This window comes from Prionailurus viverrinus, chromosome A3 (genome assembly GCF_022837055.1).
Source record: "Prionailurus viverrinus isolate Anna chromosome A3, UM_Priviv_1.0, whole genome shotgun sequence".
Lineage (NCBI taxonomy): Eukaryota > Metazoa > Chordata > Mammalia > Carnivora > Felidae > Prionailurus > Prionailurus viverrinus.
This window is the reverse complement of record NC_062563.1, coordinates 86,794,221-86,818,780: the sequence shown is the minus strand read 5'-3', so window position 1 is coordinate 86,818,780 and position 24,560 is coordinate 86,794,221. Positions and strand designations below refer to the sequence as shown.

Genomic DNA, 24,560 nt, shown 5'->3' with positions numbered 1-24,560 from the left:
TGCTATGTAGTAGGAGTTCAAGGTCTAATTGTTGAACGAGTGGGTGCACTCTGTCCTAGTCATGGTGTTGGTGGTTAAGGGGAGACAGGGAGAGGTGGAATCAGGAAGTGCAAAGAACATGAGGTAATTTGCGAGCACAGCACACTGTGCAGGAAAGCAGACGAGTGTGGAAGGAACACCAGTGGTTATGTCATCTTAGGCAGGATGCAGATGGAAAGGTGTTGGGAGGTGGGAGAGGGAGGAGGACAGAAAAGGAGGTGGTTGGTTAGCTGGCATGGATTCACCCTGCTTTCCAAAATTGGATCTTGTCCTACCTGCTCTTCAAGAGATCAAGACCACTCACGATCCCTACCCTCCTCTCCTGGCCTGGGGTGAGGACACAGGACAGCCAGGCAGCATAGGGCTGGTGGGGTCTAGTCTTGCCACTTCCACTAATTCCCTTTGTGACCCTGAACAGAGCAAGGACCTTATTATCCAAGCCTCATCTTCCCAATATGCAAAAAGGAGATAAGGTAAGGTGGTGGTAGGGAGAAACTAAGCAAATGTACTTGGGAGTGCTGGATGTTCCACAGGAGGCTGGCTCCTCTCCACACTGTGAATTCTGGAAGGCTATCTCTTGGGTCAGCTTTTGTCATCTATGATTCAACCCACACTTCTAGCCAGAACAGAACTCCTCATCAGCTGGGGTTAGGATGATTCTCAACCGAAGCCTATTGCAGAGTTGCAGGCTGTCCCTAGAGATGATCTTTCCCAATGCCTAAGGCTGGAGGGACAGGCTCGTGGCAGCCGAGTGGCCAGACATAAACATCGTGTTTGAGGAAAGTAGCAAACTTCCTGAAATGTTACGTACTTGGGTGCAATTCTGACTCTAGAACCAAGCCCTGCTCGATCCTGATTCTGTTTGGAAGGAACAGTGAGGTCAGATAATTTGAACAGGGATGTCTTTATCACCCAGCCCTGTCTTGTTCAGCTTCTAGTATTTACTTCTCCTCTGTTTGCTATTTGCAACTTGAAACCAAGACATGAGCTTCTGTTGCTGCGGCTGTTTGGGAGATGAGGCAATTCAAACATGAAAGTCCTAATAGGAGCTATAATATGATGATGATGATGATGATGATGATGATGGTGATGATGATGGGTGTGTGTGTGTCTGTGTGTGTGCGCACGCACGTGGAAAAAGGGAGGTTAAGTTGTGGGGGACTGGAACAGAGAGGTAGAGGGAGCAGAGGGAGGCGGGAGAGTCTTCAACCACATCAGCTGCCTCCCCATCTATTTATTTGGAAAGACCTCCTACTGTAGGGAAGGAAGTTGGTGCAAAAAAAAAACACCCTCAAGATGTATATTTGATGGTGTATTTTGCAGCATCAACTTTGGGTTTGACTTTTCTGAAAAAAACTAACTGCAGCTTTTGCGTGCAGTTTGGTTTTTGCTGTGGACATAGGGTGTCTTGAACTTTTTCTCTTTTAATTCAGGAGAGTGAGCCAAGAATTCCAAGTACTCATGTCCCTCTCCAATGAGACAGTGAAGGAAAGATTTCCAAGGGTGAGAACTGGATAAATACTACTGAGAATTCAAATATTCAGGGAAGGTGCTCTGCCAAAATAAATCACACCCTCTAGGAACATTTCCTGTAATTTGCTTTTCTTTTCTTTTTCTTAAATGATCTACTCTTACAAAAGTTAAAAAAAATTTTTTTTAACGTTTATTTATTCTTGAGGGAGAGAAGGGGAGAGAGAGAGAAAGAGAGAGAGAGAGAGAGAGAGAGAGAGAGAGGGCATGCGAGCAGGGGAAGGGCAGAGAGAGAGGGAGACACAGAATCCAAAGCAGGTTCCAGGCTCTGAGCTGTCAGCACAGAGCCCGACGTGGGGCTCAAACTCACAGACTGTGAGATCATGACCTGAGCCGAAGTCAGACGCTCAACTGACTGAGCCACCCAGGTGACCCCCGATACTAAAATTTTTTTATCTCTTTCTCCATGCAATGTTGCAGCCGGTTTCAGACAATGCCATCTATGTCTTTTCATTCCCTGTGTCACCATTTAAATTCAAGCCTCATGATCCATGCTTGGCTCATCACAATAGCCTATTAACTGGTTCCCAACATTATTAGACCCACTGTTCCTGAGTTGTAGAACAATTTTCATCTGGCTGTTCTATAAGACAAGACATCTGTGGCCAAATTTTATATATAAGTTACAAACACTATCAATACCTAGTTAAACTTGTATTAGATAAAATGTCTTAAAATACAATATACTTTGGCACCGTAATATTTATCCCAGATGAAGATTAGCTCGCAATGGTAATAGAATTAGGTCCACACTTTTTAGTCTGACCTTCAAGGTGGTGAAATCTCATTCATGTGCACCCTGTAGCCTTAGGGGGACCATGTACTCCCTCCACTCCAGCCTGAGATGTGTCCTCACTGTCGGCCATGTGCACTTATGGGCTGCATCCTGGTTCTGGAGACCTGTGGCCTCAGCCCTTCTATATCCTGTCTGCTTGACTAAGTCCCAGCTTGCCTCCAACACCAGGGCAAGTCCTTCCAGTCCCCAGGGAGGCCTCCTGTCCCCTTAGGCTGCCAGTGATTGCCCTTTCTCTGTTGCTCTCCTTTCCTTCAGCTCTCTCTTGGTCTGCCCAGGGAGTGACCTTGACCGCCATCTGTTCTATATCCTGAACCAATCTTTGGTGTCACGACCACATCTCATACTTGTCTGCGTTTTCCACAGAGCCCTTCCTGGCACCTCAGCAGCCATTTGCTGATAATGATCATACTTAGCCAACTGAGTAAATATTTCCAGCTTTTGGATTTGCCCTGTTCATTTTTTTTTAAGTTTTTATTTATTTATTTTAAGAGAGAGAAAGAGAGTGAGAGAGAGTGAGCAAGCATGAGTGGGGGAGAGGCAGAGAGAGCGAATTCTTTTTTTTTTTTACTGTGATTTAATTTTTTATTTTTTTATATGAAATTTATTGACAAATTGGTTTCCATACAACACCCAGTGCTCATCCCAAAAGGTGCCCTCCTCAATACCCATCACCCACCCCAGAGAGAGCGAATTCTAAGCAGGCTCTGCACCATCAGCACAGAGCCCAATTGGGGCTCAAACTCATAAACAGTGAGATCATGACCTGAGCTGAAACCAAGAGCTGGATGCTCAACAGACTGAGCCACCCTCCATTTTATTTTCAACAATCAGTGTTGTCAGAATAGAGTTTATTAGAGACCCAATGAAGCAAATTCAGAGGAAAACTAAAGGTAGGAGTTTCAGATGCAAAAGGTTTCTCTGTGAAAGGGAAATGAGACAAGAATTGCAGGTTTGGGGTGCCTGGTTGGCTCAGTCAGAGACTATTTAAAAATAAAATCTTTTTTTTCTTTTTTAAGATTTTTTTAATGTTTATTTATTTTTGAGGGGGGGGTGCAGAGAGAGAGAGGGAGACACAGAATCCGAAGCAGGCTCCAGGCTCTGAGCTGTCAGCACAGAGCCTGATGCAGGGCTCGAACTCACAAACCGTGAGATCATGACCTGAGCCTTACCCAACTGAGCCACCCAGGTGCCCCTTAAAAATAAAATCTTAAAAAAAAAAAAAAGAACTGCAGGATCTAGATGAACTTCTCAGAGTATGTCAACCAACCTTTTTATTCTGGATGCCCACATTATCAATTTTCACCAGCTTGTTTGGGTGTGTGTTAGAAATTTGATGTGCCCGCACATCAGCCAATTGGATCTGTGGTTTCACCAATAAGCAACTCAAATGGGAATGTTTATTTCCTGACCCAGACATGCATCTGCTTTAAAATTGCCAATATTCAGGAAGGGATGTCTTATCAGCACACATAAAAGTTTTAAATTATTTTAATTGCTTAGGAAACAAAGTGATTTAAAAAATTATTTCCCCCTTATGCCTATAGGATAAAATGAAAGAATGCAATACTAACTCATCTGCAGTATGATCACAACTGAAGAGAGAAAAAAGATAAGATAGGGCAAAAACTCTATTAACTAAGCAAACACTCTTTTGGTGAGTACAAGAAATAGTGAAAAAAAATGTTGCTGGGGATGATCATATTGGGAGAAACCACTGGACTGAGCAATATCTTCCAATGTTTATCTAAAGCAATGCTTGGGAGGAAATTAATTGCTTTCTGTGTTCAGATGGTGGGGGCCACGGCTCACCCACACAGTACCTTTGAATGAATCAGGAAAAGGCCTTCCTGTCTGAGGTGGAATGTGTGCCCGTACCGGGGAGCTTGTATGTGTAGCCACGCACAGTCTGGCCCTCCGACATGGGCACAGCCTGCATTACTAGGCACCCGTGTGCCCTGCAAACAACTCCTCGGAAAAATGGAAGTGATCTTAAAAAGCAGAGTGAGCTGAAAAGGTCACCCAGCTGGTACGTGGCAAAGCAATGGAGTGATTCCAGAATCGCTGCTTTAAGCTAATCCTGATCAAGAATAGTTATTGATGCCTCTTCTGTGGGACACGGTGCTACGTCACAGTATTTATATATGACAAGGATCCCATTCTTTAGTAATTTATACTGTAGCTGATTATAAACTGGTATGAAACTAGTTTGTTAGTAGTTGTTAGGTATTACGGTTTTAACTTCTTTTTTTTAAAAAAAAAATTTTTTTTTTTAACGTTTATTTATTTTTGAGACAGAGAGAGACAGAGCATGAACGGGGGAGGTTCAGAGAGAGAGGGAGACACAGAATCGGAAGCAGGCTCCAGGCTCTGAGCCGTCAGCACAGAGCCCGACTCGGGGCTCGAACTCACGGACCATGAGATCATGACCTGAGCCGAAGTCAGCCGCTTAACCGACTGAGCCACCCAGCCGCCCCTATGGTTTTAACTTCTTAGAGCAGTGGGAGACCTCCGGTGCCAAAACGAAACAAAAAGCCCCAAAGCAGTTAGCACTGCTCTTTAAGGGTTGTGGGTAAACTAGGTCATTATTTCCATTCTGCGTGTGAGAAATAAAACCTACAGCAATATATTCAAGGGACCAGAAAGGGCGTTCGCTTGGGGGTGGAGTTTTGAAGTGAATTGCTTGTAACACTGCATCTGGAATTACTCATGTTTCTTGCATGCGGTGGAGACGTCCACCCTGGAACTAAAGAAGGCGCTGACCCACAAGAGTGATGGGATTCCAAAGGTATGGCTGGTTCTCCTCATCTGACCTCAGGAACTGTGCCCTCACTCACCCCTCTCCACTAGCATCATCGTGGGAGAGACAGAAGTCATCAAATGGGTGCTGAGGCTTCCTGCCCTCTCACCCACACCTGAGAGCCCACCTGGGCTCCGCTACCTAATTCACATGGAAGAGTGGCCCTTCCTGGGCTCCAGGTCCTCTAAGCCCTGCTTTTAAGGGCTCCAGCCCATCAGTGAGCTCTTCTCCTCAACCTCTTCATCTCTGGGCCTGTCATGAGCACTTAATCAAGCTCTAGTGCCCCATCTTAATAAAACGAAGAACACATTTCAACTCCAGCGCTATCCCCGCTACTGCTTTGGCTCTCCCCTCCCATTTTCCACAAAGCTTCCTTCCTGCCCCTCTCATTCCACCGAACCTAAGTCGCCTAGGTCACCAAGGTCACCATAACCTTGTGTAATTAAAGAACCGGTGCCAGCTTGTGTGTAAATTTTATAGCACTTGACACTGACCTCCTCAGTGATGTATCTTCTTCTCTCCGTTTCCATGACCCCAGACTCTCCTGTTGCACCTTTTCGTTCTCTGGCTGGTCTCTTAGTTTTCTTCTTGTTCCCTTTTTCTTTCCCCACGCTGACTTAAAGGACATGGCCCTGGGGTTCCCTGCTTAACCGATTTCTCTTCTCTGTCTACACACACTCCCTAGTTCCCCATCTACTCACACTGGTCACAACTGCCATACTGACGACTCCCAAATTTTTGCCTCCAGCTCCGAACTCTTACTGAGCAGAACTGCCTCCAACACAGGCGGGGACTAGCGTGAGGCCGGTGGGGCGTCTAGGGCACAGACCCGAAGGAGGTGCTCCTTCCCGGGTCTCAGCAGGTGCCGGCCCTGAGAATGAGTGCCTCCTGGCCCCATGCCTGGCCATCTCTGCCTGGAGATGCTCCCACAGTGCCTCAAACTTGCTAAGTTATGAGGCTAATTCTTCGTCTTCAGCCCCAAAGCTCTTGTCTTCCCGCCCTCATCCTGGTGGCATCACTGTTGGCTCAGACACACTCTGGGGGTCTTTCTTGACACTTCCTCCTCTCTCATCCTCCACAGCCAGCCGGTTACCAAACCCAGTCATTCTGGATGGAATCCAGACTCTCCTCGTTGTTCGCCACGGCTTCTGTTCACCATCCCTCACTGCCACCATCTCCACGCTGCAGCCAGTGGGACTTTTCTAAAACACAAATCTGATCACTTCACTGCTTAAAACACTTGTGTAATTCTCCACTGTCCTCAGAGTGGGACGACCCCACGACCAGCACCCCACGTGGCCTGCTGTCACTGCCTCACACTCTGTCTTCCAACATACCCCGCTCTTGGTGTCTCCCAGAAGGACCCCTTAGTGTCCTTGTTTAAGCTTCCTTCTCACTAGGATAACTGTCCCTTTTTAACTCTCCTACTCTCAGCTTAAATGTCACTTCTAGAAATCGGTTTTGATTCCAGTCTGGTGAAATGCCCTTTCTAGGTGTATCCCTCACACCCACATGAGGTGTATCCTTCATACCTCACATGCTCATCTCCATCACACAGCCTTTCACATGGGCGATGTTTGGAGACTTGACTGTTGTCCCTGACCTTCAAGGGCGAGGACACTGCAAGTGAGCAGCCAGCACAACCACAGTGCTAGTCGCATAGAAAGTGCTCAACAAGGATCTGTCGAATGCATAAAGGACTTCAGGAATCCCTAGTCTCTGACAGTCCCGAATTCAAGCCCCTCATCTGTCCCTTACTAGCAGTGTGCCCTCTAGAAAGTTAATAACGGACCCTAAGCCCCAGTTTCTGCTCTGTAAACAGAGATCGACATCCTTCCCCAAGTTGTTCTGAATGGGTTTGTGCTTCTATAAGCATCTGCAGTTGAGACAATGCTTGACCCTTTCTTCTCTTCCAAGTCCTACATTCAACTCCAGGAAGCCAGAATTCAGTCCCGTTCTAATTGGTATCCCTAGTACCGGCCCTATGATGGGTTCTTAGTGGGAACATAATAGCTGTTTGATCAAAGAATGTTTGAGGGAAAGCAGCCAAGTTAAAGAGGGAAGAAGAAAGAGGCAACACAGGGAATGTGAAAAATGGACAAAAGAGACAGAGAGAAGCAGAATGCAGACAATTTTCTCTGACTTGCTTATGTTACGGGAGGCTCATCTGCTTTCGAAGGACTGGGCTGAGCACGCTCTCTGCCCTCAGAGATAACCTGCCCAGCTCACTCCGGCCTCAGCGACAGCAGGGAGACATGGTGCCCATGTGACTGGCCTAGCTCCCTTACTGGAAGCAGCTGCACAGACAGCAGCCTGAGGCTGGAGCTCCAGGAGAGGATTTCACAACCTCTGGGGCTGAGCTTCAAATAAGTTTCAAACGTTGTTTATGTACATTTATGTGTGTACTTTTCCTGGGTCTCTTCTGATTGCAAGGAGGCCCAGCCTTGCAAAACAAGCTCAGAATGTGCCTGAGTTTTTTGTTCTTGCTGATAGTCATGGAATGTACCGGCCTCCTGATGTCAGATCTGGGAGAAACCGAGGAGCTGAAAACAAAGAAGACATCCAACTCCAGTGGGTCCCTCCCAGAGCATGTGAAGTGGGATGGCTCAAACTGAGGTAAAAACAACTGGAGAGGGTTTAGACTGGTCCATATATTGATTGAATTCCATCCAGGAAAAAAAAAACCCAAACATGTGAGGCAGAGTTATATTTCCTTTTCTCCATCCTTTCCCCCTAAGCAGTAACAATAAGATAGTAGCCTGAATCCGTGTTAATCATCTTCCTAGAAGGAAAGGGACTGGTGGAAGCCCATGCAGATGGTAATCATCCATTTCCCTTATGCCTGTCTCTGGAGCAGTGTGAACAGTTGCCTTCAAATTGGTGGAGAAGGAAAGAGAAGATGCGGTCTTGGATGAAAAATAGGGAATTGGACCAGATCAGTGATTCTCCATCCCAGTTGCCATTAGAACCACCTGGGGAGCTTCTAAAATCCCAAATGTCCAGACCTCATCCCAGACAAGTGAAATAGAACCTTTGAGGTGGGATCCCAGTATCAGCGTTTGAATGCTCTTCAGGTTACCACAACGTGCAACCAGGTTGAAAACCACTAGATTCCACGAACCCTGATTTCTGAAGCTCCCTTACATCTCTGTTTAAAATTAGGAGAGCCTTTTTTTTTTTTAATTTTTTTTTTCAACGTTTTTATTTATTTTTGGGACAGAGAGAGACAGAGCATGAACGGGGGAGGGGCAGAGAGAGAGGGAGACACAGAATCAGAAACAGGCTCCAGGCTCTGAGCCATCAGCCCAGAGCCCGACGTGGGGCTCGAACTCACAGACGGCAAGATCGTGACCTGGCTGAAGTCGGACGCTTAACCGACTGCGCCACCCAGGCGCCCCTAGGAGAGCCTTTCTAAATCAAGCAATTTTAGGGGGCTTTTTCCTGGTGTTTGCAAGTCTGAAGCCTTGGAATGTCATGTTCACATATGTGTTTTAGAAAGAGCATGGCATAGCTATATACTGGAAGCAGAGGGATGGTTTCAGCAAATGCTTAGCGAACTCTTTACATTGTAGGATCAGATGTGTTGCTGGCCTGCTATTTAAGTGGTTTATTCTGGCACTTGATGTTGGATGTTGGCTCAGGGATTTCCTGGTGGGTACCAAGGAACAATAGGACTGTGAGCCCACCCTGGAAAGAAGGAAGACAGGGTGATGGCAGACTGAAGGCTCATGTCTCCTGCTGTGGCCCCATTTGTGTTTTCCCTGACTTGGGGCTTGGACAGCTCTGAGGAGGTGGGCACCAGTCCCAGGGAAGGGTGTGGCTCTGGGCTTAGGCACCCCCAGCCCTCAACTCTGTGGTAGAGGCTGGAGGCACTCAGCCCTTTCGGCAGGCAGCCTCAAAGGCTCTGTTGGTGGGCCCCTGTCTGCATCTGTAGGGCTGGGGTGGGTTAACTGGGGAGGATGGGGCACACAGGAACAGAGAAGGAAGCATTGCCAGGTTTCTGTGAGGTCAACATGTGTTTGAAACCATTCAGAATGTAACTGAGAATGTAATTAGGTGATTTTTGTTTTTGTTTTTGTTTTAAAGGAAAAATTCAGAACCTGTGACTCTTGTTCACGAGCACATGCCTAGATGTAGTCATTTTGAGTTTATGGAAAATGTGGTCAGCCCCATAAATCAGTGCTGAGGAATTCTTACAGAGTCATTGCCATGCAAGTAATGGAGATCTGTAGGGAGTCTCCTACAGTTATGCAGGACAAAAAAGAATACACATGTAGACACAGCTATGACATAGTCCTCCCTCACCTGGAACTCTTTCCTGAGTTGCCACAAGGCAGCTTTGAATGCCCATTCCTTCCTAATCTGTGACCTTTGTTGTATAACTCCGTGTACATCAAGATGTCTGTGGCCATCGTTGTGTCGTGACCTACAAAGACACAGTTCTCTGCATCTGTTCCTCCCACGTGTCTTAACATTTTATCAGGATTTCTATAAAGCAAGCCCATTTAAAAGTAGGCTGGACAATCATAACTTGTGACAACGCTGAGCATATGGTTAAAGGTATCCTAATTCATAGACCTTCTGTACTTCAAGTCTATTATTTTGTGTGATTGGAGAATGAAAATTCAAGGTGGTATTGTGTTTCTCAAAAGTGTAGAGAACATCTTCAAGTGTTAATACAAACGTTTGGTCAAAATTAGTAAGCAAGAGATTCAGTTTAGGCGTGATTCATTGGAGGACATTCCATCGGTTTGCATTCCATTGTTGGATTTATACATTTAGCCTTTTCATGCCAAACAGTGTTGGTTCTGTATCTTATCCATGATAACATCACCTACTCCTTCTCAGGTTGACTCAGCTTATGAATTTGTTTCTGCCAATCTGGTCAGTGGAGAATGGAACATTAACAAATTTTAGTGGAGATGTTTTTCAGGTGCTCTGAAAGAAATGTTCTTGTACACTTGACCAGCATAGTCTGCCACGGAAAAATAGTATGGCTGAACCTGAGTTTAGGGTATCTTATTGTTTTTTTCTTGATCTGTTAGATGAGTCTCATGCATGCTAGAACAATTCCTTAATTTCCCACAGAAACCAGATGTATAACTTATAAGGCCAAATACCACCCTGAGTACAAAGTTTATGGCCTGGGCTCATTTTTGTTAACTGGAGAGTTTGTACTTTAACATTTGCCATTGCAGTGTGTTCTTGTTGACTTTGACAGACAAAATACAAATTCCGTATGCCATGAGGGCCAAGTCAGCCCCGCATTTATATGACCTGGTTTCTTTTTGCCACAACCTGGGGGCAGGAAAGCTAATTGCACAAGCTGTGAAACTTTAGACCAAATCCCCTCAGCCACAAACCACTCGTTGTCATCAGTGCAAAGGAAGAGGGGCCTGCCTAACAGGCTGTACTCTTGAGTTTTATGAGCTGTGCCTCGTTGAACAGTGGGCAGGGTAAGTAAAGCTGTGGGCTTACCTGATACACGTCAGTTGCAATATGCTTTGAATTTTTGTATCAGCCCTTCACAGGCAGTAGAAAAGCGTGACGTAAATAATCATCATAATCACCATTGATTGAGCATTCCTAGGTGTTCAGCATTGGGCCAGATTCGTTATAAGTACCTTCTCCAAACAGCCACAGCATCATTTACCTTATAAAGATGGAGCTCAGAGAGGTTAAGTAACTTGCCTGGAATTTTCCCGCCAAGAAGGAAGTTCTCTACCTGATTTGAAAGGAATTTCAAATCGGACACCTTTATTTTGCTTTTGGGCTATGTGCCTGACATCCAGAGAAGTGGATGGAAGATGTGGTTTGCTGGTAGTTGAGGGAGGATTTCGTCCCAAGTTTGTTTTGTAAAATTTAGGGAGAAGACAGAGCAACAGTGTGATTTCAGCAGAACAGGATTTGTTTCCAGCACTGTTACTTTGGGAACAGAACAAGTTATTCAGCTTCTCCTGTCCTTCATTTTCTCATTCACAAAATGGAGATGGACTAGATGGTTCCTAGTGGTCTCTGCTGACTCCTCCTTTTCTGCCTCCTTGTAGTTGGAGACACTCTATGCTTGGCCCTGACAGTTTTGGGGCAAATCCTTACCAGGGTAAAAGGACCTCCTGAGGTCTTAGACCAGTTGGGTCTGACACCTGCTGGAAGAGGGTGGATGTTTTCTGTGGCCTCCATTCCCTTGCCCCACCTTGTGGCTCTGGCATCTTGTGCATCTTGTTGGTCACCACTGGCCACCGCTGCTGGGGAGCAGCAGGCCTCTCTCCTGGCACAGCCTAGGGAAGGGCCACTCCTGCCTCTTTCACTCGCTGTACCTACAACATAAGAAGCTCAAGTCCTAGGAAGTTTAACTCAACCTATTTCTGTCAAGATCCTTTCCAGAAAAGCAAGTCAACACTTAAGGTCTTGTCAAGAACCCAGAATTTTGAAAATTAGTATCTGATTTGTCACAACAGGAAATAACAGCTAGATTGATATATCTGGAGTTATTCTAGCTCACCAAATTCAGAGTGAGAGAGAAAAACAAAGTATGTATGACACCATTAATGAATCCTACCGTGTCTCCTGGCTGTGGACGCATCACAGACACACGATCATATCCTTTCCTTAGTAGGACCCACAAGGCATCCAGTTTTCCCTGAAAACACAAAACAAAACAAAACACCAAATGCATCAAGATTACAAATGAAACCAGAGCAGTGGCCAACATAGACATGTAGAACTTTCCATGCTTCTTCAGTCATGTGAACAACGTACCGCTGGCAATGTGGTCGTAACGGGATAAGTGACTCTCCAGGCCCTAAGTTCAAAATGGGGGCTGCAGGAGAGACATGTAACAAGACCCTGATGTGCATGCAGGATACATGCATGAGACTTCGGTGCTGTCCCAAATTTGCTAACGCAGAGAAGTGCATTCAGGCTCTCAGCTTTTGCTCTCACTGCGTTTCTGGGCGTATCCTCACACCAAAGTCAATCTTTTCAACTTCCACTGAAGTAGTAGTTTTTTTCTTCCCACTTAATGCCCAGAGTTCACAAATGAAACAATGATGACAAATTCAGGAAAACTACTAAACAGAACTATTGATGAGGCCAGACCAATTGAAGGCCCCTGGGATGCAGATCCCTGGGCTCACTCAGCACCTATGACTTGCTCAGGAATCCCAGGCTCAAGGGACAGATTACCAAAAATCTCAGAATACCCAAAATCACAACCCCTTTGGAGTTGTAGGTAATTGGCTGAATGTGAGAAGGGTGAGTCTGTGAGTGAAGTTTTCACAGCATATGATGAAGGGAGCCTAATGCCTCTGGCCATTCTTGTCCCCTAGACATGCTGAATGGAGGCTCATTTCCCCTGTCTCAAATACTAAAATGCAACAATGACATTTATTGAATTTTGCTCTTAGTATTAACCCTTAATATGTTACCTGCCATAGCAAAAGACTTTGCAGATGTGATTAAGTACAGGATCTTGAGATGGGAAGATTATCCTGGGTTATGCAGGTGGACCCTAAGCATGTGGGTCCTTGATAGAGGGAAGGCAGGGGGGGGGGGTCAGAGTCAGAGAAGTTGTGCCGACAGACACAGAGTCAGAGGGATTCCACGTGAGCGAGATTCAACCCATGGTTGTTGGCTTTGGGGAAGGGAGGGGGCCATAAACCAGTGAGTGTGGGCAGCTTCTAGTCTCTGGAAAAGACAAAGAGTCAGATTCTCTCCTAAAGCCTCCAAAAGAGATGCAACCCTGGCCTCGCCTTGATTTGAGCCCAGTGAGACCTATTTTGAGCTTCTGACCTCCCGAACTGTAAAATAACAAAATTGTGTTGTTTGAAGTCACTAAGTTAGTGGTAGTTTGTTACAGCAGCAATAGGAAACAAATACAGGCTTTATTAATCCCTGACGTACTCTATGTTTATTTGCCTATTGTCTGTCTCTGCCACCTGGAATGTCAATTCCATGAAAGCAGAGGTGTCACTGGGTTGTTAGTTGCTGGACACCCAGCCCTAGTGCTCAGTAAATTTTGGTTGGATGAATGCATGCATTCAGTGCTACTGAATAAGTGCTGGGCTAGGTGCTTTCACATGCGTCTTCTCCCAAACTCCCAAAGGATTATGAAGAGGAAATGGAAGGTCAGACTAACAACTAACTTGCCTAAAGCACACAGCTGGTAAATTGGGAGGTGTGATTGGACCCTATGGCTGTGTAATTCCAGAGCTCATATACTTTCTATTATATTCCTTGTGCAGATCTTCTGGCTCGAGTACTTGGACTTAGATCCTTTAGAAGAGGGTTTCTAAATGGTAGGTTGCAACTCTTCAATCCCTCATGAGACAGTTTTGTGTATTAGGACCAGAATTCTTTTTTTTTAAAAATTTTTTTTTTCAACGTTTATTTATTTTTGGGACAGGGAGAGACAGAGCATGAATGGGGGAGGGGCAGAGAGAGAGGGAGACACAGAATCGGAAACAGGCTCCAGGCTCTGAGCCATCAGCCCAGAGCCTGATGCGGGGCTCGAACTCACGGACTGCAAGATCGTGACCTGGCTGAAGTCGGACGCTTAACCGACTGCGCCACCCAGGCGCCCCTAGGACCAGAATTCTTAAGAAATAAAATAGAATAGGAAAGAGAATATTTGAGTCACTTGCACACGACGAAGATAACTGTTATTTTGTGACCAATTTGTATCAGTTAAACGTGTATGGGTGTGTGTATATTGGTGAGTGTTTTAGCGCACATTCAACGCACACGTACTTATGTACTGAGCCAAACTGTATTTCCTACTGGGTCTCAGTGAGGCATGTTTGAAGATACTGATCTGGAAGAGGACTCTGAAGGATGGTGCTGAGAGGCTGGGGAAGTCCAGAGACTTCAAGTTCCTTGATACAAAGCTTTTGTAGAGGAAGCATCAATTTAAGAATGTCATCTCGAAGACTTCATGTTCTGGCGTTCTCTTCTGGTGGGTTAGATTCAAATAAAATGTGCTCTTGAACTTCTATCAACTGTTGCTCAAGTTCTGTGGGTTAAACTTTGTCTTGCTAAGTGTTATGTTTTTCATCTCTTTTGGCAAAGTATTTACAAAAGCCTCTAAAAATATTTTGAAATGACTTTAGAAAGCTGGAGGGGACTGCTGCTGGGTTCAGCACGGTTTTCTGCATTAAACCATTTCAATCATCAGTTAAGTGTTTTCCTTGAAGGTTCCTTGGGGTAAGCATTTATATTTCAGGATGAAACCAGGTGGATTTCCTGGATGAATGCCTCTTTTTCTTTCCCTATTTTGGGGGGACTCCCAGTATTCATCCTTGTAAATCAGCCCACCCACAGCATTCTGTGTGCTAATCACTCAACTGCTTGACAAATGAGGAGCAGTAAGATGGGGATGGGAAGAATATTTGCAGAAACTTAAATCTGAAGCTATGGGCAGAGCAAAAGAGCAGAGACCACCTGGATGCATAACACCATGAGAATCGGTAGTAAGTTAGGTTTTCTTGTGGCAACAGGTCATAGTGTGACGTTTAAGCCAAAAGTGACAATTCACACTGCCTGAGTTGGTATTTGGGGTCTGGCCCTCCCAGTTCTGCAGCTGTGGATGAGCTGTTTCATCTCCCTAAGCCTCACTTTTCTCATCTTTAAAATGGACACAATGGTACTATCTACCTTATCAGGTAACTACCCAATTAGATATTGAAGTTAGATACTTAGCTCAAAGAAAGTATTCGTTAAATGTTACCTATGATCATGGCAAAGTCATGAAAATGATCACTTGGGAGGCTCTGAAGAAAGATGGAAAAGAATGCAATATAGAGTGTAAGAAATCAATAATGTGAACTTGACAAGCGTGTATCCATCCATCCTCCATTCTGTGCTCAGCCAACCCCTGCCCACTTCCTTCAGGCCACTCCCCTCCAGCATGCTGTGGACTGGCCTCTCTTGCAGCGTTTGGCCCCAGTGCTTCACCAAGCTGCACTTGCTAAGGCCACCAATGGATCCCAACTGCCAAGTGCCTTGGCCACCGTTGGGTCTCATTTTTCTTTTTTAATTTTTTTTTTACATTTATTTATTTTTGAGAAACAGAGTGAGACAAAATGTGAGCGGGGGAGGGGCAGAGAGAGAAGGAGACACAGAATCTAAAGCAGGGTCCAGGCTCTGAGCAAGCGGCAGCACAGAGCCTGATGCGGGGCTCGAACCCACAAATTATGAGACCATCACCTGAGCCGAAGTTGGAGGCTCAACCGACTGAGCCACCCAGGTGCCCCAGCATTTTACTTGATTCTTAGATCTGATGCACTGGGCTTCTCCTTTCTTTACACTTTCCCTTGGCCTCAGTGCCATCAGCCTCTGCCTGCTCCTTCCTTCCTCCCCGGATAGGCCTTTTCAGCTTCTACCTGGTCCTCCCTTCAGCCCTCTTCAAGCCTCTCCCTCAGGCTGAGTGATCCACCTGGGAGGCTCTCACCTAGTCTCTGGGGTCAACTTCCATCTCTCTGCTGATAGCTCACAAATTCTACCTTCAGCTTAGTCCTCTCCTGAGCTCCCAATCCAGTCACCTACCAAATCTTAGTTGTCATGCAGAAGTTAGCACAGGTATTAAAAACGGAACTAGCTATCTTTCCCCAACCCGTTCCTCCTTTTGCATACCCTGCTTGGTTCCTGGCACTGCCGACATCCACACGGGCAAGCTGGACACCAGAGACTCACTGTCACCTCCTTGCCCTCTTCACCTCCTCATATTCAACTCCAACCATGTCTTGTGGACTTTCTCTCTGTCACAGCTCTCCTGTCACTGCTTCCTGTCCATCCTGCCCCACTGTCTCCATGGCTACTGCCTGGCCCAGACCCTCATCATCTGTCACTCATCTTGCCAACGGTTTCCTGATTGGTCTTTTACCTCCAGGCACCCCCACCCCCCCAGTCCTCTCTCCTGTTTGATTAATGATGGATTTCATTGCTAGCTCTAATGGATGCTTTGCAGTTAATAAAATAAACCAGGAAACATCTTACTAGCAGTATGAATTTAGGCAAGTCACCTAACTTCTCTGTGCCTTAGTTTTTCCATTTGTAAATGGGAGTAGTAGTAGTTTCTACTTTTGAGGGTTGTTGTAAAATAAAGGAGTGAGAGTGTGGTGTGTGGGAAGCCTCTGGAATTGTGCCTGGCCTGCAGTATGCATTTCACCCAGGTGAGCTGCTGTCCTTGGGTTCCTCTGGCCAAGGTGAGACCAGTTAGTTAGTTCCAGTTTTATTCTCAGTGTTCTGAGTTCTGGCGGTGCCACCAATGAGCCCAAAGTCCCACCTCTGTGGCATAGGACACCATCTGGGTAATCCACACACCCAACCTCTCCTTCTGCTCCCTCGTCAGCTTTTTATAGCTTTTTATGCAAGAGCTGAAGGAAGTTTTAGAAAAGTGGGTTTCTAACCAACAAGAGGATACAAAATTATCCCCTAAGGTCAAAGAGAAGTGCATAACAAAAGCTGCTGGTGCCTTTATTTTTCTGAATGGAGGCAGAAAGCTGTCATTTCAAGACAGCAGCTAATGAGGTTTTTAATAATATCCCTTTGGGGTGTGAAGAGCCTCAGGGGATTTTTCCAACCGGTTCCTGGGATTTACCTGAAGTCTGGAGGTGGGGGGAAGGAGCCTTTGAGTTGACTCCCTATTTATCTCAGATTTGAGTGACCATCATGCACAGGCCTCTCCACAGGACCCAATTCAAGACATGGTCCCTCCCCAGGAGAAATGCCCAACTGCTTCTGTGAAGCTGGAAATAAAGATTTCCCTATTAACCTTGGGACCCTCTGTCAGAATATATTAGCTGGAATTTAAATATAGCTTTCTTTCATAGGAAATTGATACATTTTCACTATAAGATGAGAAATTTACCAATTTCAGGCTTCCGCACTGCACCTCATGCTCAGACTACCTTCCAATCCACAAAGGCAGGCAAACTGGGAGTTCTAGGTCAACTCTCCATTTTGTTTCTTCCTAAACAATAAGGCAGGGTGGGGAATGTTTATGCAGCCATCATTCAAAGCATCGTGGTGCCTGGGGTTTGGGGCTGAGCTTCTTTTTCTCTCCTTTTTAAAAAATTTGGCCAAGCAGCAGCTGTGTCTTCTCTTCTGGGTTGTCTGCCTGAGCTGCTTGTAAGTTAGTCAGAGGTGGAGAATTTTGAGGGTAGGTCAACGATAGAGTGGTTAGAGACTAACATCTGAATTTTTACACCTTAAAATCTATGGTAAATATTGCAGCCCATGCTTCTCCTCAGATGAAATGAATTAATGCATAACGTTGGAAACACACACACATACACACACACACACACACACACACACACACACACTAGCACACACTCACACAGGGTGATTTTTGTTTTGTTCTTTTTTAGTTTTGGTCTTTGTTTAAAAAAAGTTTGGAGCCATTATAAAAAGTAGCCAGAAAGGGATAAAAAACGTCTGTTTAACATCAACAGCCCATCTGACAATACTTAAGGCTTTGGTATGTCTTACTGGGCTACATAGGGCTCCATCCAGCATGGTTTCATGACTGAATGCTGCTTGATTATAAGGTCAAGGTGCTGTAGGCCAGGGATGAAGGTTGGCCTGACAGAAAATGAAGAGAACAGAAGACACCCCCCCCCCCCCCCTGCCCCAGGCCTCACAATGAGTATGACCTAACCCTGCCCCTTCATGGTCTGGTTCTTGTGCAAAGAACAGCCAGTCTTCCTGGCCATCCAGGGTCTGGCTTTTGTCCTTCAGCTGTCACTTCTGCCATTTTCAGTCCTGTGGAGGAGCTACTGGAAAGGGAGAAAATGGTTTCTCTAAAGGCTGCAAGCCTTCCAGCAAACCTGAAAACAGTCCTGGTTTTAATCTATCTGGAGGCCATATATCTGGGCATTACTTCACTTGTCTGAAATGGTCAGTCCCAATTTAATGAGAAGCATGGGGTACTGTAAATCCAGGGGGTGAAAATGGAGCAAAGGAAAATTAAGGCCGAATATCGGAAAATTTCCTGGTCATGAGCCTGGAATGAGGAAAGGGTGAAGTGTGGTTGCTGTGGTCAGTGCCCTAAATCCGACTGGGGAATGGGGGAGAGAAGCCCGATGTGGACTTCGTCTCTTGATGAGTTCCTCCTGGGTTTGCTTAGCAGATGCGCTCACCTGCCTCTCTGCTTCTCATATCGATTTTATAACATGCATGAAAAAAGTGAGTCGAATGCAATACATTTAAAGATGTGTATGATTCTGACCACTTTCCCTGGGGAGCTAGGTCTTTCCAGTGTCTCTTGAAAGCTTTACATTGGGTGGGAGTGTTCTCCCTATTTATAGTGGGGGCAGAGAATGGACTGGTCATTCTGCATGAGCTGCATGCCCCCATCCACTCTCTGCCTTTCTCTGTCCTCCTAGCTCTATGCCCCAGAGGCCTGACCTCTACAGAAAACATCACCTGGTTGCCCTTTGGTTTGGCCGATAGGTGTACCAGAAGGAGATGAGGGCAAGATGAGGGCAAGATGAGGGAGAGGTCGGGGCATTTATTCCTTCTGTTCCCTCCCTGACCCCCTGCCTTCCTCGGTGGCTGCATTCTTTTAGGAGAGGGATCTGTAAACATTTTCTGTAAAGGGCATAGAGTAAATATTTTAAGCTTTGTAGCTTGAGGCAAACTCTAGGGTATTATATAGGAACTTACAAAACCATTTAAAAATAATAAAAACCACTCTTAGTTTGTGGGTCATATGAAAAACAGGCGGTAGGGCAGATTTAGATTGCTGATTCCCTTGCTATGGCCACAGCTCCCACTGGGTGGCCTCTTCTGGTCACTGGCTCAAATGATACCATCTCCCGTCCTTATCCTTCAGGCCTAGGGGGGTAACAGCTCTCACTGGTTGCCAGTCCCTGAATCCCTGACCATCTCTGTGGGTTCTCTTAACCCTGCCCTCACCAAAAGTTCAACCCTCTTGAGTGTGCTTCTATTTCCTGCCCAGACTGTGACAAATCCAGCGAGAGGGTTCATGAAAGGGAAGCAGAGTTTACAGCACTATGTGAGGCTAAATGTTTTTCCAAGGCCCAGTGACATCCCCAGGCACCATGGCTAAGATGGGGCTCATCATGGAGCATGAAACTTGTTAAACAATATGAATGCTGACGTTCTGGGAGCAAGTCTGCCCTTCTTCTTGAGAGACAGTATACAATTTTACTTTTGAATTCCTTTCTCTGCTTCTATTCTGAAACCTCCTTGTTCTCACCCCTCCCTCAACACATAAGGTGACCTCTTTTTCTCTCCTCCCCTCAAAGGGATGGCAAGAAGAATGTCACCTTCTTTGAACTGATGGTACCAAAGCGATCTGTGCACGTCACAGGAGATAGTCTCACCAGCAGGACACTCTGGGAGTGGTTTTGTAATTAAACTTATGTGTCAGCTCTTTAACAAGAGATGGCGGAGTCCCTGTGCTATGCCAGGTACAGTGCTGTTTCCTGCAGGTTCAAAGATGAGTTAAGCAGAAGTGGTGCCCCCAAGGGGTCAAATCTGGTGGGGAGAAGACTCACACATGAGCAATCACACTAGCGGACTATTGTATAGAGGGAGCTGAGCAGGCCTTGGCTTGAGCTGCTCCACCAGCAGGAAGGCAAAGTGACCGTTGCCATGTCAGAGTATGACAGTACTGCTGAGGGGCTGTGCCCGTCCACCGACATCACACGTCTTTCCCATCTGGCTGTCCGGGGCTTCCTTGACGCTCAGATTCTCAACCATTTAACATTAATCCCGCCGTTGCGTCTGTGGTAGAAATAGGCTATGAAATCTAACGTGGGCCTCCTTGCAGAGACTTCTGACAAATTGCTGACGTGTGGTCATGATCTTTCGGCCAGGTGCCAAGGTTCCTGCCCTCAGGGAACCTTCTATACGGCAGTGTGGCTGGAACCTTAGGTGACAATTTTTTTTTTTAATTTTTTTTACATTTATTTATTTTTGAGAGACAGAATGAGACAAAGTGAGAGTGGGGGAGAGGGCAGCGAGAGAGGGAGACACAGGATCGGAAGCAGGCTGCAGGCTCTGAGCTGTTAGCACAGAGCCCGATGCGGGGCTCGAACCCACAGACCGTGAGATCATGCCCTGAGCCGAAGTCAGACGCTCAACTGACTGAGCCACCCAGGCGCCCCTTCGGTGACAATTTCTTAAGTGGGCTTGTTCAATCCCAGATGGCTGGGCCCCACCCCTGAAGTTGTTGATTCAGTACATCTGGGTTGGGCCTGAGAATGTGCATTTCCAACAAGTTCCTGGGGGATGTTGATGTTGGTGGTCCAGGGACCACACTGTGAGAACCAGCAGTGGGACACAATGACTAAGGAGGAGGCTCATGAGCAGAGGCTGTGGAGGTAACGATAATTGGGGGCCACAGAGGGGTGTGGCTTAGGGAGTTTTGATGTTAGAAAGGGAGGCACTGGGGGGAAAAGGAGTTTCACCGAGAAAAAGCAAAGCAAGTTGTGACAGACAGCCTGTGTGCCTATGAAAGCCTTTTGTGAGAGTAAGTCATTAGGCCTGGGAATCTGTATTTTTAAAGCTCTCAGGGTGATTCTGATACTCAGCCAGGGTTGAGAACCTCTGTATACTTAGTATCTGGCAGTACCCAGCACATACTATGTACACAACAAACGCTCGTTGATGCTAACTCCAAGTGGGTGTGGGGAATGTTTTTAGACGTATGCATCCAGTTGTTTATATCCCTATTTACTTCATAAAACTCAGTCCTAAACCACTGGTTGATGGAGGAATAACATTCTCTCAAGCAGAAATTGGATTCTTCAAACAGAATTAATGTTCTTTCAAAGTCCAGGATTACAGAAATGAAAACCTGGCGATAACCAAATATGTCATGTTAGTCACAAGGTACAGATGCCTAAAAACGACCTAATAGAAAATTCCCTTTCTTCTTCATCTCTGAGGTTCTATTTGGCTCCTTCCTGTCTGCACATGCATGCACGCCATTGCATGTTCTGCATTAGAAAATAATTAGAAGCAACCAGCTGTTAGTCAAGCAAGCTACATCTTGCCCACATCTTTCCAGAGTTCAAGCCATTGGCTGGGGTGGGGTGAGGTGGGGTGGGGTGGGAGGGGGTGGGCGCACTTATCTTAAAAAAGAATCTCCTTGCTTTAAACACAGCAAACCAAAACGAAAATACACTGCCAATTAGTGTGAGCATGAGCCAGCTTGGCTGAGAAGAGACAATTACCAATGAAATGTCACTCCATTGTTTAAAATGGTTATTTCTTTTGCGGCGCCTGCGTGGCTCAGGCAGTTAAGCGTCCAACTTTGGCTCAGGTCATGATCTTGCGGTTTGTCAGTTCGACCCTGCGTCGGGCTCTGTGCTGACAGCTCAGAGCCTGGAGCCTGCTTCAGATTCTGTGTCTCCCTCTCTCTCTGCCTCTCCCCTGTTCATACTGTCTCTTTCTCTCTCTCTCTCAAAAATAAATAAGCAATAAAGAAAATTTTTAAAAAATGTATTTCTTTTGATTTCATAGGAGAAGTGCTGCTCTAAAATTAGCAAATAACTGGGGTGCCTGGGTGGCTCAGTCTGTTGAGCATCTGACTTCGCCTCAGGTCATGATCTCACTGCTCGGCTCGTGAGTTCGAGCCCCATGTCGGGCTCCGTGTTGACAGCTCAGAGCCTGGAGTCTGCTTCGGATTCTGTGTCCCTCTCTCTCTCTGCCCCTCCCTCACTCATGCTCTGTCTCTCTTTCTCTCAAGAATAAATAAAACATTAAAAAAAATTTTTTTTAAATTAGCAAATAACTCAGTGAATGATGATGAGTAGTATTTTTGCTCTTACTGGAAGAAGGGTAAGACTGTGTGGGTGCATGTGTATATGTGCGTGATGCGAGCTGGCTCTTAAACTGGGTCTTTCTGACTTGAGACCTTGGAATTGGCCCAGTTTCTGTTTGCAGTATAGAAATAGAGGAAGAACAAGAGGAAGAGAAAAGAAGTCTTCAGGAAGCACTAGCTACCTTCTATAGCTGAAATTCCCTAATAAGCCGAAGAGATTTAAGCTCTGGAGATATACAGGGGAAGAGAGATAGTGGAGAAAAGAAAAGGAGGGGGGGTGGTTTTGCTCACAGACAGGACAAGTGAGTCCTAAATCCATGGCCAACACATGACGCACTGGCGGGAAGCTTGGAGAAAGGGGAATTGGCTTGTGTTATGGCAAGATGAAGAGAGATAAGGCATCAAGGGGAATGCTGCCATTTTTGTTAGATAGTGGAACTGTCTACCAATGAAGCTGAGAGATGTTACAGGAATTTATGTGATCTTCTGGGGTCACTACTCCAGTCTCTTGACTCATAGTCCACTTGGATTCTGCTAGTTTGCCATGGAGATTTTTTAAAAATGTTTATTTATTTTGAGAGAGAGAGAGAGAGTGAGCATGAGTGGGGGAGCAGCAGAGAGAGAGAGAGAGAGAGAGAGAGAATCCCAAGCAGGCTCCATGCTGTTGGTGCAAAGCCTGATACCGGACTCAATCCCACCAGCCGTGAGATCGTGACCTGAGCCCAAACTCAGAGTCAGACGCTTAACTGAACCATGAGGCACCCCAGCCCTGGTGATTTTAAAAAGCCTAGTTTCAACTTTGATAATGTAGAAATAGAGAAAATAAGTACATGTACTTTTAAGTCCATGATTTTAGAAATTTGTTCCTTTGTGATACCTGGGATTTGGTTTGATATTTTATCATGTCAAAAGAATCTGAGTCTTACTATGTGAGCATTTTATCAGGAGAGATGATGGGTTTCTGAGTAGAAAGGGACACACCTTGATTGGCGAGTACCACTTCCGGGGGGAAGAGGGCCGACGCATGTTGTTGTTGAGATTTCGAGGTTCGGGGAATTCGTACTCCTGCTCTGGCATCTTGACTCTCGCATTCTTTGCTTTTTCCAACTTAGCACCTTCTTCTGTGGAACCCTTTTCTCCCCAGCGAACCTACAATAAATAACATATAATAAAACAAAATGACAAAATACAGTAAAATGCCTCTGGAGATGGGCATCATACATACATGTGTGATATGCAATGTGAGTGCTACCCACTCCCCAATTCCTTTGGGTTTTTGGGTCAGGGAAGAGGAGGGTGTGGAAAAAGGGAAAGAGGGAGGTTTGAAGGGGCAGGGAGAGCAAATCACACAGATGGATGTTTAGGGGAGGAATTGTCCAGACTGGGGACAGCATGTGCAAAGGCCCTGCAGGCCCAGGAAAGAACTTTGGACTGTATTCCAGTGGGAGAGGAAACCACTGAGGTGTTTGGGCAGATAAACAAATTACTGTAAGTGGTGGGCAAGATATGGGGGTGCACAGTTAAAGGGGTGTACCTGCCATCTCTCCGTCTGACGCCTTATAATCCAAATTCCCACCAGACCTCAAGTATGAGCTTTCACCAGTTTTATCTGGTTTTCCATCACGGAGTCGTCGGCACAGAGATGTGAGTACTTGAAGCTGTATCTTACCTCCATCCTTTTAATGCCTCCAACGCCTCGCCCACCATAGTAAGAGGCATCTACAGTAGGCCACTTTTTTTTGGGCAGACCATCGTCATCTTCTTCCTGCAGAGAGATTGTCATATATGAAGGAAGCAAAGCACCACTGCTGTATGTACGTGTCCACTTTGGCAAAGCGGATGGGAATCGACTGCCTGGGTTAAACCTCAGAGCTTCCTAGGCCGTCCGTGGGGCAAGTCACTTAAGCTGTCTGAGTTTATCTTCCTTATCAGTAAAGCAGGGGTAAAAGCGCTCCTGCCTCCTTAGGTTGTAGCACAATCCAGGAACCCATTCTCTGCTGCATCTCTACTCTTTCATAGGGCGGTTCACCTAATCCCATCTACATGCTGATGACTTGGGTTTCTATCTTTATCCCCGATTCCTCTGAACCCAACTGCTGACTTGACATTGACATCTCCCTTCAGGGGACTAATAGCCATCTCAGTAGTACCACGTCAAAGAGGAGTCTCCCCATCGTCTCCTCATCTTAAACTTGCTCGTCCTGCAGTATTCCCCACTGCCTGGAGTCACCCTTGAATCCCCCCTCCCCCCACCTCATCTCAATTTGCCAGCAGATTCTGTTGACCTTACTTCTAAAAGACCCCACAGCTATGACTTCTCCACCTCCACCTCCATCCCCACCCCACCACACTGGTCCCAAGCCCCCTCCGCTTTCTGTAGGATACTGCAGTAGCCACTGACTGGCTTCCCTGCTGTGCTCCTCGCCTACAATCCGTTCTCCACAAAGCAGCAGAGGAAAATCCAAACCCAGCTCTGCCCTGTGAGCTCTGGCCTTGGCTCACCTCTCCAGCCTTCTTCCTTACCACACTCCACCTCCCTGTACTCCAGCCTGCTTGCCCTCCCTCTGTCCCTCAAAGAGCACATTCCTGTCTCGAGGCTTGTG

At 46.1% G+C, this 24,560-nt stretch overlaps 1 protein-coding gene across 4 annotated transcripts in view; it reads right to left on the bottom strand.

Annotated features, from left to right (window-relative positions):
• Positions 1-24,560, bottom strand: part of ANTXR1 (ANTXR cell adhesion molecule 1) — a 221,566-nt gene that overhangs the window by 39,102 nt on the left and 157,904 nt on the right. For 3 of the 4 annotated variants that reach the window (XM_047851232.1, XM_047851231.1, XM_047851234.1), the window contains exons 15-17: positions 23,627-23,722; positions 22,939-23,106; positions 11,722-11,802 (exon numbers count right to left, since the gene is read on the bottom strand). In XM_047851232.1, coding sequence (XP_047707188.1) covers positions 11,722-11,802; positions 22,939-23,106; positions 23,627-23,722 — 345 coding nt within the window. Of the gene's footprint in view, positions 1-8,510; positions 8,850-11,721; positions 11,803-22,938; positions 23,107-23,626; positions 23,723-24,560 lie in introns of those variants that run through there. The other variant, XM_047851233.1, reaches the window with a different exon arrangement.